The sequence below is a fragment of the Enoplosus armatus genome, chromosome 13, assembly GCF_043641665.1.
Source record: "Enoplosus armatus isolate fEnoArm2 chromosome 13, fEnoArm2.hap1, whole genome shotgun sequence".
Classification (NCBI taxonomy): domain Eukaryota; kingdom Metazoa; phylum Chordata; class Actinopteri; order Centrarchiformes; family Enoplosidae; genus Enoplosus; species Enoplosus armatus.
The window spans coordinates 13,185,312-13,201,716 of record NC_092192.1 but is presented as its reverse complement, the minus strand read 5'-3'; the positions used below and the strand labels follow the sequence as shown (position 1 = coordinate 13,201,716).

Below are 16,405 nucleotides of genomic sequence, written 5' to 3'. Positions count from 1 at the left end.
AGGGGACAACTTCAGCAGCAACGGCAAGCTGCCTGTGAAAACTGGCTGCCAAAAAAACAAAAGAAAGAAATAAAGGACAATATGTAAATGATCAAAAAAAGGCAATAATAGGAAAACACTTGGGGAACCTCTCTGTCTGTGGACTGCCGGCAGGTTCCTCGTTGACACGACGGGGGCAGTGGTCAGAGGTGGAGAAGGTACGGGGGAGACAGAGAAAAAGAGATACAGAGATTGAAAGAGGGGAAGGGAAAGTAGAGAGCTGCACAGCTCCCCCTGCAGTCTAAATGAAGTATTCTTTCTTTTCTTCTGCATGCGCATGGTTGCCCTCAGCGTTGATGATGGCTGTGTCGGCGTCGGGCGCATCGTCTGCTCCTTTGGCCTCATTTGTCAAGTATGTTCCTGCGGAAATGGAAAACAAACCTATATCAAGGAAAACAAATACCGAGCAGCCCTGTGTGGCGTTTTTTTGCCTGAGGCGAAAAACACATCTGAAGACAACATCAGTAATGCTCCATAATTCATATACAGAACGAGGAGAAGCTAGGGTAGTACGGGATATGTAAATACAGCAGAGAGTAAGTGTGTTAAACCTTGCATCAACAAACACCTTTATTGTTCTCAGGGTAGAGACAGTCAAGGCTTAAAGTTAGACATCCAAATAATGCGATGCAACTCTCAGTTTTAACTAAGAGCTCTATTTTGTAGCATCGATGTTGGAAACTGACTTTGGACCCTCAGCTGTTTTGCTCTTTTTCTTTCTTTTTAGCAGAGTCACTTCATGTATTACCCAGGCATGCCATATATTGAAATGCCATCAATTTGCATGCGAGTCGTACTATACATGTTTTAGGACAGTTTAAATGCAAAAAAACGTTTATGCAATTTCATATCTCTCTCCCCAATATAATATTAATATTCTAAATAAATACAATGACATTTCTGGATTGTTTTTGAAAAATAGAACAAATAATAACCCAATGAGTCTTGTGTATACACTAGTGGCATCATACTATGCGTGCAGGATTTGAGCCTTTATTCTTTTATCTCCACTGCAGGTATGTCATACACTTGTAACTTGGGAATTGGGGAAGGACTCTGAGGTCTACTGGGACGAGTAGGACATGCTCCACTAGTTCCATGACCCTTGAGAGACTCAAGTCCACTGTGGTTTTACCTTTATGCCTGGCCAGGTATCTTCCCAGAACGATGATTAAACACAAGGTGACAAAGACCACTACAGCCACCACTCCTCCGATCAAGGCATGGTCAGTGCCGTGCTGCCCCACAGCGTTGGGATCTGAGGACAGACAGAGAGAGAAACAAAGAGAGCAGATGAAGGCGTCGGTTGGTGAGGTGAGGGCGTGAGGGCAGAGGAACAGCAAAGACAGACAATACAAAACAGAGCAAGGAGGAAAAAGAAGATTATTTCCAGCTCGTTCCTGCTCTAATGAGCTGCTGTCATTCTTCTCTCCTTTCACATCATGCAGTCAGAGCAGAGCTGCCTAGCTCTCTGAGAATAATAAAATGGAGAGAGAGAGGAAGAGAGACGGACACGACATTGACACAAAGAGCAGCTACGGGCAGACACACATTCGCCCTGCAAAATGAAGGAAAAAGAGAATGAAAGAGAGACTCTGAAAAAAAGAAGTGAATAATTCAGGATCACCCCCACGGTGCTGCAGGAGTCCCCAACATGCAAACCAGGGCAGCAGTGAAAGAGTAGTACACAGTAAATAAATCATCAGATGGAAAATAAAAAGGAGAGATCAATCTTTTTCTGTTTCTTGGCGAGGAAGGATTGTTGTTAGGAAAATGAATTGGGTGTTCGAGAGTTGCTACAGGTCCCCAGCTGTTGGAAAAGCAGCCGAAAAGATAGCGGAGTCATGAAAGAGTGAAGGATCTGCATGATGAGGCTGTTCATGCCTCATGCAAAACCCATCAAAGGTTTCCCTCGACTTCAACAATAGCTTATTTCCTTTATTCACCTCGACTTCCCTTTTTCACAAAGCCTGGCTCGCAGGCTATTCAAGGTAAGAGTAAGGACGTGACACTGTCGGTGTCCACTGTAGGTGAATCAAAAAAAAGTTGACAGTGATAGCGGTGGGGGAGATGGGTAATGGAATAGTTATATTATTCATATCAGTCCATGACACCTGAGAAATTAGCACTCATCTCATTATCCTCCTCCGAGTGCCAGGGCATGCCATATACAACCTGTCACTTTGTGTGTACGTGGGCTCATGATAGCTAAAATATGGCAATGTCAGAGCAGAGTAAGCAGTGATAGAGGGACACACAGAACACGTCGTACATTGATACAGTTTCTCTTCAGTATTCTTCTTTTCTTTCTGCGTCCGCCCATGTGGCCAAATTGAACAGCTGGCTCGCTCTCGCTCCATAACTCTCCACGGTCTGAGTGACCAAGCCGCCACACTTCACTGCTTCCCAGTGGACAAACACACACTCATATAGCGACACACACGCTCATATACACACAGACGTGCGTGGCGTGGCTTCACTGTGCTGCAGTTCTGCTTGGTCAGTGGAGCAGACAGTAGAGGAATGTTCCCCTGGCACGGCCCAGCAGGGCGAGGACTCGGGCATTTAGTTACACACATGGCTGTGTCTCTTTGCCTCTATCTGACAGGACAGTGAATGTTTTTTGTTTTTTTTTACCATCATACACACTCACTGTCCTACTGCTGCGCTGCAGTTCAGCTGTTAAAACCCAGTGCAGGCACAAACAAGCCATGACCATATATGTCAGCCTATAGAGTAAGACACACTTTGGCCATGCGATGTGTTGATGTCATGTCCAAGAGGTGTGGAGGTTTGGGCTGTACGTCAAAGCCCTTGACACTTGCTGCTACTGTATCACTTCCTAAAAGGAATACTCCACCGAAAATCTGTTTTCTGCGTAGAGTTGAAAGGCTGCTCTGAAAAGATTGTAGCTTGATCATTTTTTTGCTCAGTTACTTACAATCCATGCTATTGCCTCCTCATAGCTCCAAAGCTCCACCAGGAGTAGCACATTTAGTGATTTACTGGCATTGTTATTATATATTATTATATCATATTATTATGGATTATTAGATGTTTTGACGCTTTTTTACTCTACATGGCCATTTTGTAGCTACTCTGAATCCAGGCTGACTACAGTCAGTGAAATCACCTCAAGTGATTACTCTTCACGTGTAAATACTTTTCACGCGAGTGCCTTCAAAACATCGTTCACCTATTGTGTTCTCATATGTATTCTGTTCTAGTCCACTGCTACTCACAGAAGGAGAAAAATACAGCAAGTGCGAATGAAGACACACAGAGAAAGGAAATGAAAAAACAGAGATTGATGGACAGGAAAAGGCTGAAATTTCAGTTGGAGCAAGATGGAAAAGGAAAGACGACAAGGAGGAGAGGGGATCTAGAGAGGAGGGTTATACATTTTTATGGCTCCAAAACACATTATCTTTTAATAAGGGCACATACATTCTTCTCTGTGTGATTTAATATGAGAGCGTGGCAGAGCAAACTCCTCTTTTAATATTTATAACACTCTCCTTGTCGCCCGGCCTTGCGAGTTGGGCTTGTTTAATAAATTAAAGGGGTTCAGGGCATCTGTGAGCCACTGCTTGGCCGGACTGAACCAAAAGTGTAGCTCTTAAACTGCCCCACTAACTCCTCATCTGATTCGTTTCATTGATGCTGGCTCCATATGGGGTTACCATGAAAGGATATGTGATAGTGATACTGTATGGGCTTCCAAGAGGATGTGTAAAGTCTGGAGATGGAAACAGTATAATTTAGAGTCATATTATCCGGTCAGATTAAATGACAATAATCATATAATTACATTTCTGGAAGGAAGGTGAGGCACAATGTACATCAAAATAAAAGCATGTGATTATCTGAATCTTTTATAAGAATATACCATTAAAGTTGTCTATATGTGTTCTTTCTTCATAAGACATATCTGGTCAGAACTGGCAACATGAAACATATTTCTACTCCAAACTCTGTTGTATTACAGTAGAAATGCATTGCTAAAAGATTTCAGGTTCAGGAAATTATTATGTACCTAGCACAAAGCCAGTTTACACTTGCGTAGATAGGGCTACTACTGGTAACAAACGGGCAAGAGCTTTTTACAGTATTCTCATTCTTCAAATACTTACATTTGCTGTGAATGTGTGAAGAACTTCACAGGAGATGTTTGCCATACTTTAAAGCACTGTTACAGCATCTCTTGGGCATGACATTATACCATCCTCTGCACTGCCTTTCATCTAAAGTCGTCTTATAAATTGACAATCTCAACTGATCAGACGCAGCGTCCTTAAATCCACTGTATCAGCATGCAGCTCAAATGGCCTTTACACACTATAGCTTGACATACATCTCTCTCTTTCTCTTTCCCCCTTGGTATTAAATTTGTTAATATTAAAATTCATCCCCTACAGGCATCTTTTTCTTCTTTTGGATTACACTTTTTCCTCTTTCTATCTTAGATATAGCTCTGCAAAGCGATGGTTCCAGTTGCTCAGATCAATAAAGCAGCAGCTAGCTTAAGCATGGGCTTATAGAGCTGCAGTGTCCTTGTGTCTGTGTTGTGGGTCAGGGAATCTTTGAGCGTGTGTGTGTGAGCACAGCATTGCTCTAAAATATTAGTTTGCATTAACAGGAACTCAGATTCATGAGCAACACTGAAAAAAGCCCCGGGAGGTAAGGTGTGACTTTTATGTTTTGTAGTTTGTTGCAGTTAATATTGTGTTTCTTGTGTATTTACGAGATAATGACTTTTATATAAGATGTAGCCTGATTACCTGAAATAAACTGTGACCAAAAACAAAATAAATAACACCTTGCCTCGCCTCGCCTCTAATGACTTCCATAGTGTTAGAAAACATTGCACATCACATCATTAAATGTGAAACATAAAGAGACACATATTACTCCACATTAACTCTGCTGCAGTGATGGTGAGTTAAAGTTAGAGACACAAAAGAGAGAGTGCCTGCAAACAGAAAGAAAGTGGTGAAAAGTGCCTGCAGACTTTACTTGTTCGATGAGTCAATTATGCCCAACTTTTTGGCTGAGACTGGAAATTCACCAATCTGCATCTAATGCTGGCTTTACTGCCAAGATGAAAGAGTCCCTGGAGGCTGTAGCAGAGGGCCAAAAGACACATGTGCGTACACTTTTGAATGCATGCACCCATGCATGTGAGAGTGTGAGAAAGACAGAGAAGAGGAGACGTTACATGTTTGTGTGTGTTTGTGTGTCCTTGCACATTAATGCTAGCTGGGTCAGAGTGGATTAATTAGATTCTGAAAACAAATTACTTCTGCTAATCATTCAATAAAGCCCACACGTGGACTATCTTGAATATTCAACAACCTCCTTCTCTCTTCTCAGAGTGAAAAGAAATTGTGGTCAGCAGGGTAACGGCATGAAGTTATAAGCAAAGCAAGATAATTAATCATATGAATTCATTAAGTTGCATGCAAGAATCAATCTATCAAAGCAGCCCTACGTTCAGCAAAATCCATAACCTCTTCAAAGCAGCAATAAAATACAACAAAGGAAGAGGCAGGGAGATAACATCAATGTTGCACCTGTGGTAACCCAATCATGACTATATTGCTTCTGCTTTTCTGCCATAAACTGCATTATGCTGCTGGTTAGTTTGGAAGAATTGCATTGTGCGAGGCAGAACAAGAGCAGCAGAAACAGAAGCCCACACAGAAACAAACAGGTGATCCTGGAGGAAGCAAGTTGCCACCACAAGCCCAACATTCCCCCCGAGGGAGACAAGCAGAGAAAAATGAACAAAGGACCAAATAAAACTTCATGTCAACAAATGAAAATTAGACTGCCTCAAATGTGTGTGTGCATGTGAGTGCTTCTTCAAGATTGCTGAAAGTCTCCCCTGCCATTGAGATTTAATGAATAGAAGGGCTATTACATGTAATTCATAACACTAGCCCCAGGATCTAATGATTTCCCTTTTTCTGTTCTACACTTTATTCCAAATTGTTGCTATAATTCTTCCCCAAAGCGAGTTAATGTGACAGGTCATCAATAATAATTGCCCAGCAATAAGTGGAAAGACCTTTGCATTATGTTTTAATTTCTCCTGTGCTTCTCAGCTTTATGGTGGAGAGTGGAAGACAAAATGGAGAGAAGATGGTTGGTACTGTTCAATATTTAACCATCCCCTCCCCCCCGGGGATGCTGCAACCGGAACCTAGCCTTTCTGGTTTAAATACAGCGACTAACCAGCTGCCCTGGACACTTGCCCTCAAGAAAATATGTCTTTTACTCATCATATGGCCTAACCTGTGCCCCCCATTTAAAACAAGATCAATAGCAATGGAATAAAGCAGTTAGGAATCCCTCCAAGGGATGAAAATTGTCCCTTCCCTTATTGGGTTTTCACAAAAGGTTTGTCCTCTGGTCCAAAGCAGCTTGAGTAGGTGAATGTGGGGTTAAAGACATAAAAGATTACCTGTGGAGTGCAACCTGCCCTTTTCATCCCTAAATAATTGGTAACAGCTATAAAACAGGAGCTGTCGAAATTTCAACAGTCTAGCCTAAATTTTAAATTATTAACAAGAGTAATATGTCTCATATGTGTTTAGTTTTGATATCACCTTTAGCTCAATTATTCTTATTAACTCCAAATTTCTGCTGAAACGTTTTTCATTTTTTTAAGATGTGAAGGACGTACAATTTGGTAAAGGTAGAATTTCACATGGATAGCTAGAGTATTAGATATTTCATACTATGTTTTCATTTCAGTTTAGCCTCTTCTATTCCTTTCTGATGGATCTGAAAAACCGACCAAAATAAAAACACCTAAAAAAATGCAAACTTTTGATATGCATGCTAATATCTTCAAAGTATTTGTAAAAACTGATTAAGTGGGTTGAGGAAACAATTCCCAACAGTTGGATGAAACCTCTTACTTAGACAGCACCTCTGACTGAGACACATGAGCAGCTTTAAGACACATTACACAAAGGATCTGTGTTCCCTACTGCTTTCCCATCTCATATACACTATATTGCCAAAAGTATTCACTCACCCATCCAAATAATTGAAATCAGGTGTGTCCAATCACTTCCATGGCCACAGGTGTATAAAATCATGCACCAAGGCATGCAGACTGTTTCTACAAACATTTGTGAAAGAATGGGTCGCTCTCAGGAGCTCAGTGAATTCCAGCGTGGTACTGTGATAGGATGCCACCTGTGCAACAAGTCCAGTCGTGAAATTTCCTCGCTCCTAAATATTCCACAGTCAACTGTCAGTGGTATTATAACAAAGTGGAAGCGACTGGGAACGACAGCAACTCAGCCACGAAGTGGTAGGCCACGTAAAATGACGGAGCGGGGTCAGCGGATGCTGAGGCGCATAGTGCGCAGAGGTCGCCAACTTTCTGCAGAGTCAATCGCTACAGACCTCCAAACTTCATGTGGCCTTCAGATTAGCTCAAGAACAGTGCGTAGAGAGCTTCATGGAATGGGTTTCCATGGCCGAGCAGCTGCATCCAAGCCGTACATCACCAAGTGCAATGCAAAGCGTCGGATGCAGTGGTGTAAAGCACGCCGCCACTGGACTCTAGAGCAGTGGAGACGCGTTCTCTGGAGTGATCGTGCTTCACCATCTGGCGATCTGATGGACGAGTCTGGGTTTGGCGGTTGCCAGGAGAACGGTACTTGTCTGACTGCATTGTGCCAAGTGTAAAGTTTGGTGGAGGGGGGATTATGGTGTGGGGTTGTTTTTCAGGAGCTGGGCTTGGCCCCTTAGTTCCAGTGAAAGGAACTCTGAATGCTTCAGCATACCAAGAGATTTTGGACAATTCCATGCTCCCAACTTTGTGGGAACAGTTTGGGGATGGCCCCTTCCTGTTCCAACATGACTGTGCACCAGTGCACAAAGCAAGGTCCATAAAGACATGGATGAGAGAGTTTGGTGTGGATGAACTTGACTGGCCTGCACAGAGTCCTGACCTCAACCCGATAGAACACCTTTGGGATGAATTAGAGCGGAGACTGAGAGCCAGGTCTTCTCGTCCAACATCAGTGTGTGACCTCACAAATGTGCTTCTGGAAGAATGGTCAAAAATTCCCATAAACACACTCCTAAACCTTGTGGAAAGCCTTCCCAGAAGAGTTGAAGCTGTTATAGCTGCAAAGGGTGGACCGACGTCATATTAAACCCTATGGATTAAGAATGGGATGTCACTTAAGTTCATATGCGAGTCAAGGCAGCTGAGCCAGTACTTTTGGCAATATAGTGTATCTCTTAGAAGGAAATCATTAGGTGAAGTCATTACTGTTGCCTATAACAGACAGCTAATTTAAGATGGGTTGATGCTTGTGAGGCTGGTTAGCAGTCTCAGCCTAGGTCAGCTGGCGCAAGTCTCAGGAAGCCAAACAGGGTAAGAGTGGTCCTGTCTCACTATTCACATGCAGCTTTTGAGCCAGCACTCACTTGAAAAGGGAGGAAGCTTAGATGCATCCCAACTTTTGAACACTGATCAATCCCTTGTCTCTGCTCTTGAATTCTCCTCGAGAGTGTAGTTACTGCTATCATCTTCAAGAGGAGAGGAAAAATCATTTGTGTTTTGCTTTAGAGCACTAACCATAAAAACCATGACCGTTGTGGATTACCATGGTAACCTCCACTGGTCCCCACTGACAGTTGAAACATCAGGAAGCAACCAACCTTCTGGTATCAATTCAATTACACAACAACTTTGATGAAGAGTCTCAAGGTTGTTGGTGCATTTCTTTACTTTTATCTTCTGTTCCTCTCAGGGAACAACTAATGGACCAAAGAAAAGAGAACTTTTACTCTGCAAGGCGGTGGATGGGTATTATTTTAGTTTTTCTGTCTTCTCTACAGGCAGAGACACTAGGCATGAATAATTGCTGTCTTCTCGGCAGTGGGCCCTTTTTCTCTGGCAATATCAGGCTAGAGGGGCTGGGGTTGGCCACACGAATGCTGATTATGAGAAGTGAATAGTAAATATTTTAAACACCAAAGAAACCCTTGTGCATGAGTCAACCTTTCAGCTCCACAAGGTCAAAGCTAATTTGCAAGCCATGAAAAAGCATTTGGCAAATTTTAGAGAACTCAGTGGTGGTGGTGGTGGAGGGGGTGTGTTCATGGAAGGGGGGTCTGATGACATTGCACAGACCTCTGATAGGTAGCGCAAGAGTTATTATAGCCATTAAGGCTGGCTGGGCTATTGAAGCAGTGTGTGTGTGTGTTGGGCATACCTGCCAGCACTTCATTAATAAAGTGAATCAGAGACTGCAGTTGTGCATCAGTCCTGGCATTATACAGTATGGACGAAAAACAGAGGAATCTCTTGCATATATGTGCACTAGCTACACTCCAAAGGTCAGCAACAGTTAAGATAAAAGGCATGGGTTACTGTCAAATTTACATTTCCCATTAGAACCGCTGAGTCAACAGTATAAAATATTTATTCACTAATATTCCTGCAAGGGTGAGTAAATGCTTCCATTAATGCCCACTAATTATTACTGTAACCATATCACCAAAACTAGACCTGTAAAAAGCTATTATTGTAATATCACACAGTAAAGCAACATCACATTTCATGTCTTACAAACACATTCTTGTAAATACAGAGAATTTAATCCTACTGAGAGGAGCACAAGTCCTTGCTATGTACAGAGAAAAAAGGTGGTGGTTGTCAGCTCTGTGGCCACTTTACATGCATGTCATATGTCATGCAAATACTGTTTCGCTCTCACTTTTGGATTGTGCTGGATGATATGTTGTTGGTGAGTTAAAGGCTATTTTTGGCAAAAAGTGAATGAAGAAAACTGAAAAGCACAAAAAAAAACGCACACGAATTGCATCTGGAGCTCAGTGTTCTCTCATTCAAACTTTTCCTGGCAAGAAAAGCCCTAAAATGATAGAAGTATATTTTGTATAGATGTCCAAAGCTTAGTTCAGTAACCATTTTTATGTATTTTGATTTGAACCAGAGACAGAGACACCTTTTTTCAATGTTATATTAAACTATGTTATATAACTATATTTTTATTCAATTTGAATTTATTCCAATTAATACTACTGAAAGGTCATTTTATACTGAATTACCACCAGTTTGTTGGAATCCAAATTTAGCCCTGGGTCTAATGATAGTTCAGCCTCATATTTCTATCACAGAGAATATGTAGCTCAGCAGCATCACCTTGCATTTCCATTGGCCTGTGGTTGTCATGGTAGCTAACAGGGCTTATTAAAATCAAAGCCAAAAAGACATCACTCTTGACTCTGAAATAGCACTAATATCACAGGAGCTCAATTACGACTAAAGGTCTTAACACTGAAGGTCCGGGAGTCTTGGGTCACACGTAATCTTAGAATAGCAATAGTCAAAATAGAAAAACAAACACACTTACAGACTCAGTTCAGAGCTACAGCACTTAATTTGATCAAAACACTCCTGAGATTGCTTCTGCGGAAGAAACTGACAAATAATTGCTACACAAAGCCACAAACACATGATTTGCTATATTCCTAACGGATTTACTGTAATGTTGGTGAAGAAAACATATTGGCATTCATTGATCAAATTTCTTCATTATTTAAATATCCCAAATGAATTCAAATGCAGGTTCCAGTTACAGCATGATGAAGCTACATGTTTAAGGTGGTGGAGAAAATCAGTCAGGTGGCTACTTCCACACAGAAATAAACATGCATACTCTAAATTAATTACTCCATTAAAATAATTCATTTGACCTTGTTTGTACATTGACATGGGGTATTCGTCACACGGTAATCTCAAATTGCCATCACCAATTGCTGCTATAGTACCAAGGAGGGCCTTACACTGCAGTGGGATTATGAACACACAAAGCAACACTCATGATGTGACTTTTACTACATTTCTCAGATCCTGTATGTACAGGCCATTCTGAATTTCCAAATCAGTACCAGACTCAAATTACCTTGATCACTTCCCAGGGTTTTTAGCCTCGACAAATTTGGTTTGGTTATTTCACATGAGAGATTTCTGTACTTTATTTCCTCTGGTTTAAAATGGATGTTTTAACTTCTGCCTCAGTCTTAGTTGTGGTAGTCTTTTGCTATTTGGAAAAATCCAAGGTGCTGATGAAGGGCAAGAGAAGAAATATGCAAGACTGGAATAAGACAGATGGCAGAACAGAGAAAGGTGCACCTGAAAGAGCTCATCAGCTATATAATATGCTACTATTCTGCATACAGGCTACAGTTCTGAACCTACACTGTGTATTTCCCTTGGACAGGAAGACAACTTTATTAAAAAGACAAAACGTTGCAGGGCTAGTACAGCTCCACAGTTGTTTGCTTTCATCCAGAGCTCGTGAAAAGACCTGGTAATAAATCAAGTAGACACATGAAAGCAGATAGTGTAGTATCCTGTGACTGGGGACGCAGTGAAGGAGTCTGATATTTAGATTCCCTGAAGATACACTGAGAGCTTCAGCTCCTCTTGTGTCTCTGCACTACACAAACAGACATCAGAGAAGAATTGAGACACGCTGATGAGGAATATCCAACAATGTGTGGAAGCCTGTTATCTAACGGGGTCTTCAGAGAGATGTGAGGGTAGAAGAGAAGAAGCGGGTGAGGGAGAATTGAAACAAAAGCTTTGATAGAACGCAAAGAAGCAGACGAAAGGTAGAAGAGGAGTCAAGACTCCTGAAGGACTTTAAAGATGGTAATTTAGAGAAAGCAGCGGTGATGAGAGGAAATTATTCTGAGTGAATGGGACTGTGGAGCACCATGAAGTTGAGAGGCGTGGAGAGAGTGAGTAAAAAAGCGGAGACAGGACAGAAGGTAAACTCTGCTACATCTATATGTCGAGAGAACAGTCATATAAATGAAAATGAATGAAGCTGCAGAGAAAAACTGCAGAGAATTTAGAAGAAGAGATGTGTTAATATTAATATAATTTTGTTTGAATTTTATTTAATAAGCTTAATTAAATACATATGTTTTGCACTATGTCTTGTGAGAAAATATATGGTCTTAAATATGTTGAATTAATATGAAAAAAAACATTTTATGTGCTAAATTTATTAGAAATTGTCAGTCATAAATATAATAACATAATAAGTCAAAAACATGTCACAACTTTTAGAAATCATGATTAAGATTATATAGGAGTGAGCAAGCTCCTTTGCATACATCCTATCACAGCACATTAGTTTTAAATTGACATGTCGCTCAAAAACTTTGATTGACATTTCACTCTACTGTAGCAGACATAGCGCCATGTCAGCATTATTGTTGTAGTGCCGCAGCATGAAAAGAGACAGAATCACTGGGTTACTGGAATTCAACCAAACAATTTTTAACTTTATCCAAAGTAGGTCTTTGTCCAACTGTGCAAGCCGTGGTGGGATTAAATGTCTAAGTAATTGTGATATTTCACCACTTCCTGTCCAGCTGCTAATAAAACTAATATTGGCCAAACACAGAGAGTCTAACTCTGTTCGCTTCGGATTATGAAGGTAAAGCTTAACATAAATGATGTCAGATCACGTAGTACATTCACTATGAATAAATACTTGTATTACACAGATATCCTGGAGATATAGCCTAATAGGCAAGAGAGAAAATATGTTCCCGGAGGTTTGTGATATGCACTCCTTTTCTCTAGCCATGTTCTCCAGCTCCACCTGAGGGATCCTGAAGCTCTCACAAGCCAGGTAGGATATGCAATCCCTCCAGCACGTTTGGGGTCTGCCCCATGGTCTCCTCCCAGCTGGATGTGCCAGAGAGCCTCCACAGAGAGGCTTCCAGTAGGCATCTTGGTCAGATGCCCAAACCAACTCAACTGGATCCTTCAAAGACAGAGCCAGTTCAGTTGGGGATGCCGTAACACCTTTCAGAGGTGGGCATCTTTGATCAGATTCTTGAATGATCTCAACTGACTCCTTTTAATACAAACAGACTCAGCAAAGGGGGATCATATCAGCCATCTGACTACCCAAAACTAGTGACCATGGAGAATGGTTAGGGCAAGGACAGACTAGTAAATTGTGACAACTTTCACACCGACTATACAAGACTGTATTACTCATAACAATGGCCCAATCGCTTATATTTCAATGGTGCCAACCCACAAGACATCAAGGGAGACATGGTCATAAATCTTTTTCCCGCCCATGTGTGTCCATACATGATTGGATGTACACACTCTCACAAACCCTGCAGTATCCTTGCAAGAGTAAAGAACTGGTCCAATGGTCAACAACCACAATGAAATCTGCTTTGCTTCTCCTGAATCTGAGGTTTGACAATCGTCCGAGTCTTCTTTCCAACACACTGGCACAAGCTTTACTGGGAAGGATGATCAGTGCATTACCCCAGTAATTGGAGAACACTTCTAGTCCTTTTTTTTGAAAAAGAGAATCACCACCCCTCCATATGTTTGTCCATAGATGATATCCCCAAACTTCATGCGACACGGAAGAGGTATGTCAACCATGATAGCAAAACAATATACAGAAATGTCACCATTTCAGGGTAAATCTCATCCATCTGGCACCTTATCACTGCATCTACCTGTAAGTCTTCCAACTGTTCTTCAAATCGTTCCTTTTATCGCCCATCAATTTCCCCAGTTGAGGTCAGCAGTACTTCACCCCTGTTGAGAACATCTTTCTGGTGACCACCAGCTGGTTCTTGGGTCGCTGCCATGACAGGCACCAGTGACCTTCTGGCTACAAATTGGAGCCTACACAATGGGCCACTAAAATACCAGAGGTATCCCTCCATGTCCTGCAATAGTTCCAGCTTCCTCCTCACCAGAAAGGTGATATTCAACCTTCAAGGAGCCAGTTTTTGATGGGGGCAACATAACAAGACCTCCACCTTTGCCGGCCATCTGACTGGCAGCACACATATGTGGTGAACCCATATTGTGCAGTTTGTGAGCTAAGAAATCTTTTTGACATAACATGAGACAACAACACTATTATGGAGGTTTTGGTGTCCAGAAAACATGCTTTGTGTGGATGGTTTTAGTGCTGCAGGACGGAGATGACAATTTAAGTTATGCTGCATATCAGTGATTTTAAAGTTTTAAAGCCATAAAGATAACTCTCTGCATGATGTCAGCCTCTGCAGCAATGAGAGATGCTTGAAATTTGAAAAAAAAACAAAACCCTCAGCCTTTTTTGCCTCCCCAACATTTCTTTTTCAGCCTCATAACAGACTACATCCCATTATTCATAATGTATATTATAATGCTACAAAGAATTATATCAACACCGTTCATTCTCCTCAGAAATATATTCTCTACGAACACCAAATAGCAGTAAAATGTCCATGTAGCGGCCACAATGTTAACTCTCTGAAAAAGAGCTTTTCAAGTCAGAATTCTCTAAGATTTAACACAGCATTAGGAGTCATGATGAGACATCTCCAGTGGCCAGACATTTTCAGTTGGACATGACATTTGCTTCTTTGAGGTTTCAGGGCACAGAAGTACTGAAGTCTTTGAAATGCCAAGGGGACAGTGAATGGAGTATTTGAACAGCTAGACTCTTTTTGAATACAATGACCTGCAGGGTCTTAGAGACTTAGAAAATCTGAATAATGTCCTTAATGTAAACACACAAAACAGGTTATCTTCAATGGACATGTATGCCATTGTCCAATGGAAAGACATACAGTTCATGTTTACAGTCCTCAAGGGGTAAAAAGAAAAAGAAAGGGTAGACAAAATGCAGAAGAATTGTTGTTTATCATTAGATATTTTTCCAGTTCTCAGTGTCTCCATGTCTCAGTGTGTCCACAGACAGGGACACTGACGCTTGAGGCAGTGAAGTAGCTGAGAGAGACGTAATATGTGACAGAAGAAAGTAACAGGGAAGTGGGAATATACAGTAGCATGCTGAGGGGGCTGTGGAGATGTGTGGGGTGGTACTGTACCTCTGTTGCCAGTGACTGTGGGGTCTGAGGCGTGGGTGCCTAATAGAGCAGTAGGATCTGAAGGGATGGGATGTAGGGGGGGAGTGGTGGATGGAGGCAGGGTTGTGGGGACGTCTGGTGGAGGGGATAGACAGACAGACACGTATACACAAAAACAACAAAAAAATGAATTCACATGGGGATAGTTAGATAATTTAAAAGAGCAACACAAACTGGTCTAAGGCAAAACATTATATAGAGATGGGAAACAAAAAAGGGTAAAATTATGAAAAAAATCAAAACACAAACACCAGATTGTTGAAAATGCACTTTCTAAAACGCATTAATAAATTACTGTTGATGCAAAGTGATGCACTCCATAACATACATTAATTTAAGCATTGCAGATCTTTGATGTTTTTGCTGTGTAGTTCATGAACCTAAATTGATCTCTATTTCTTCAAAATTGGGTAGCTAAAATTACTAATTGGGTAGTTAAAGCCTCTCATATGATTTACTTTTCATGATTCTCTTTTGGTCAGTGAGTCATATTTGAAGAGACAAACACAATATTGAATAGCTGAACGTCTCATACGTACTTCAGTATTTAGCATATACTGTATAGAGCGAGAGCTACAATTCATAAAGAAAGCATGTTCATCAAGGAAAAGACATGAATAGGTTTTGGCTATATTCAGACTTTTTCCCGCATGGGAGGGAGTAGCCTGTGGCTATATCTTAGTCAAAGTGCAAAATCTGAAAAAGAGTGATGCAATATGTACTTAAAGTGTAATGGAAGAAAAATGTTGCAAGTTCATATATTCATGTTATGTTAGAGGCCCAGTCCTCTATATCTGCCTTGTCATTATGATTTAAAATGTTGTGTCTGTGAATGTAGGGGTCATTTCTGTAGCAAGCACAGGGTTAACCTTGAATCTGCTAATGTTGGCTGACATCTGTGAAGACAGACTCTGCACCGGGAACCTCTCAACATATGAAAGTGAAGAAAGTTGTTTGACAAATGATCTGTGGCAATTATCCACGTTTGCAAGGATCATTTCAGGAAAAGGCAGCCAAGCCATCATTACCATGTTCTGTTTTTGACTTCACACTACAGAATAATGGTAAAAGTGATTCATCCAAGACAGCGTTTCTCATTGTCACATGTTAAAGCAACAGGAAAAATGAGACTGAAACATTGTGTGACAAAGTTAATGAGGTTACACTACCACCTTGGCTTTTATGTTTATGTGAACGCTGTTTCTTATGGTGAGCTAGAGGCTTTTAATTGGCTGTGGTACTCTTTCTCAGGGCCAACTGTCCTGCGTCTCTCTGTGACATTTCAGCCTTGGCGTGAATCACTAAGCAGCTAAGTGCATGTCTTCAGGAAAGAGGGAAGAGAGAAAACGTCTCCTCGTTGGAGGGGAACCATTAAAAAGGTATTTTCCAA

The 16,405-nt window shown here is 41.3% G+C and overlaps 1 protein-coding gene across 1 annotated transcript in view; it reads right to left on the bottom strand.

Moving 5' to 3' along the window:
- Positions 1–280: 280 nt before the first annotated feature.
- cadm2a (cell adhesion molecule 2a) overlaps positions 281–16,405 on the bottom strand; it is a 188,862-nt gene continuing 172,737 nt past the window's right edge. The window contains exons 9-11 of the mRNA XM_070917304.1: positions 14,977–15,090; positions 1,175–1,297; positions 281–399 (exon numbers count right to left, since the gene is read on the bottom strand). Of these exons, the coding sequence (XP_070773405.1) occupies positions 281–399; positions 1,175–1,297; positions 14,977–15,090 (356 nt within the window). The remainder of the gene's footprint in view (positions 400–1,174; positions 1,298–14,976; positions 15,091–16,405) is intronic.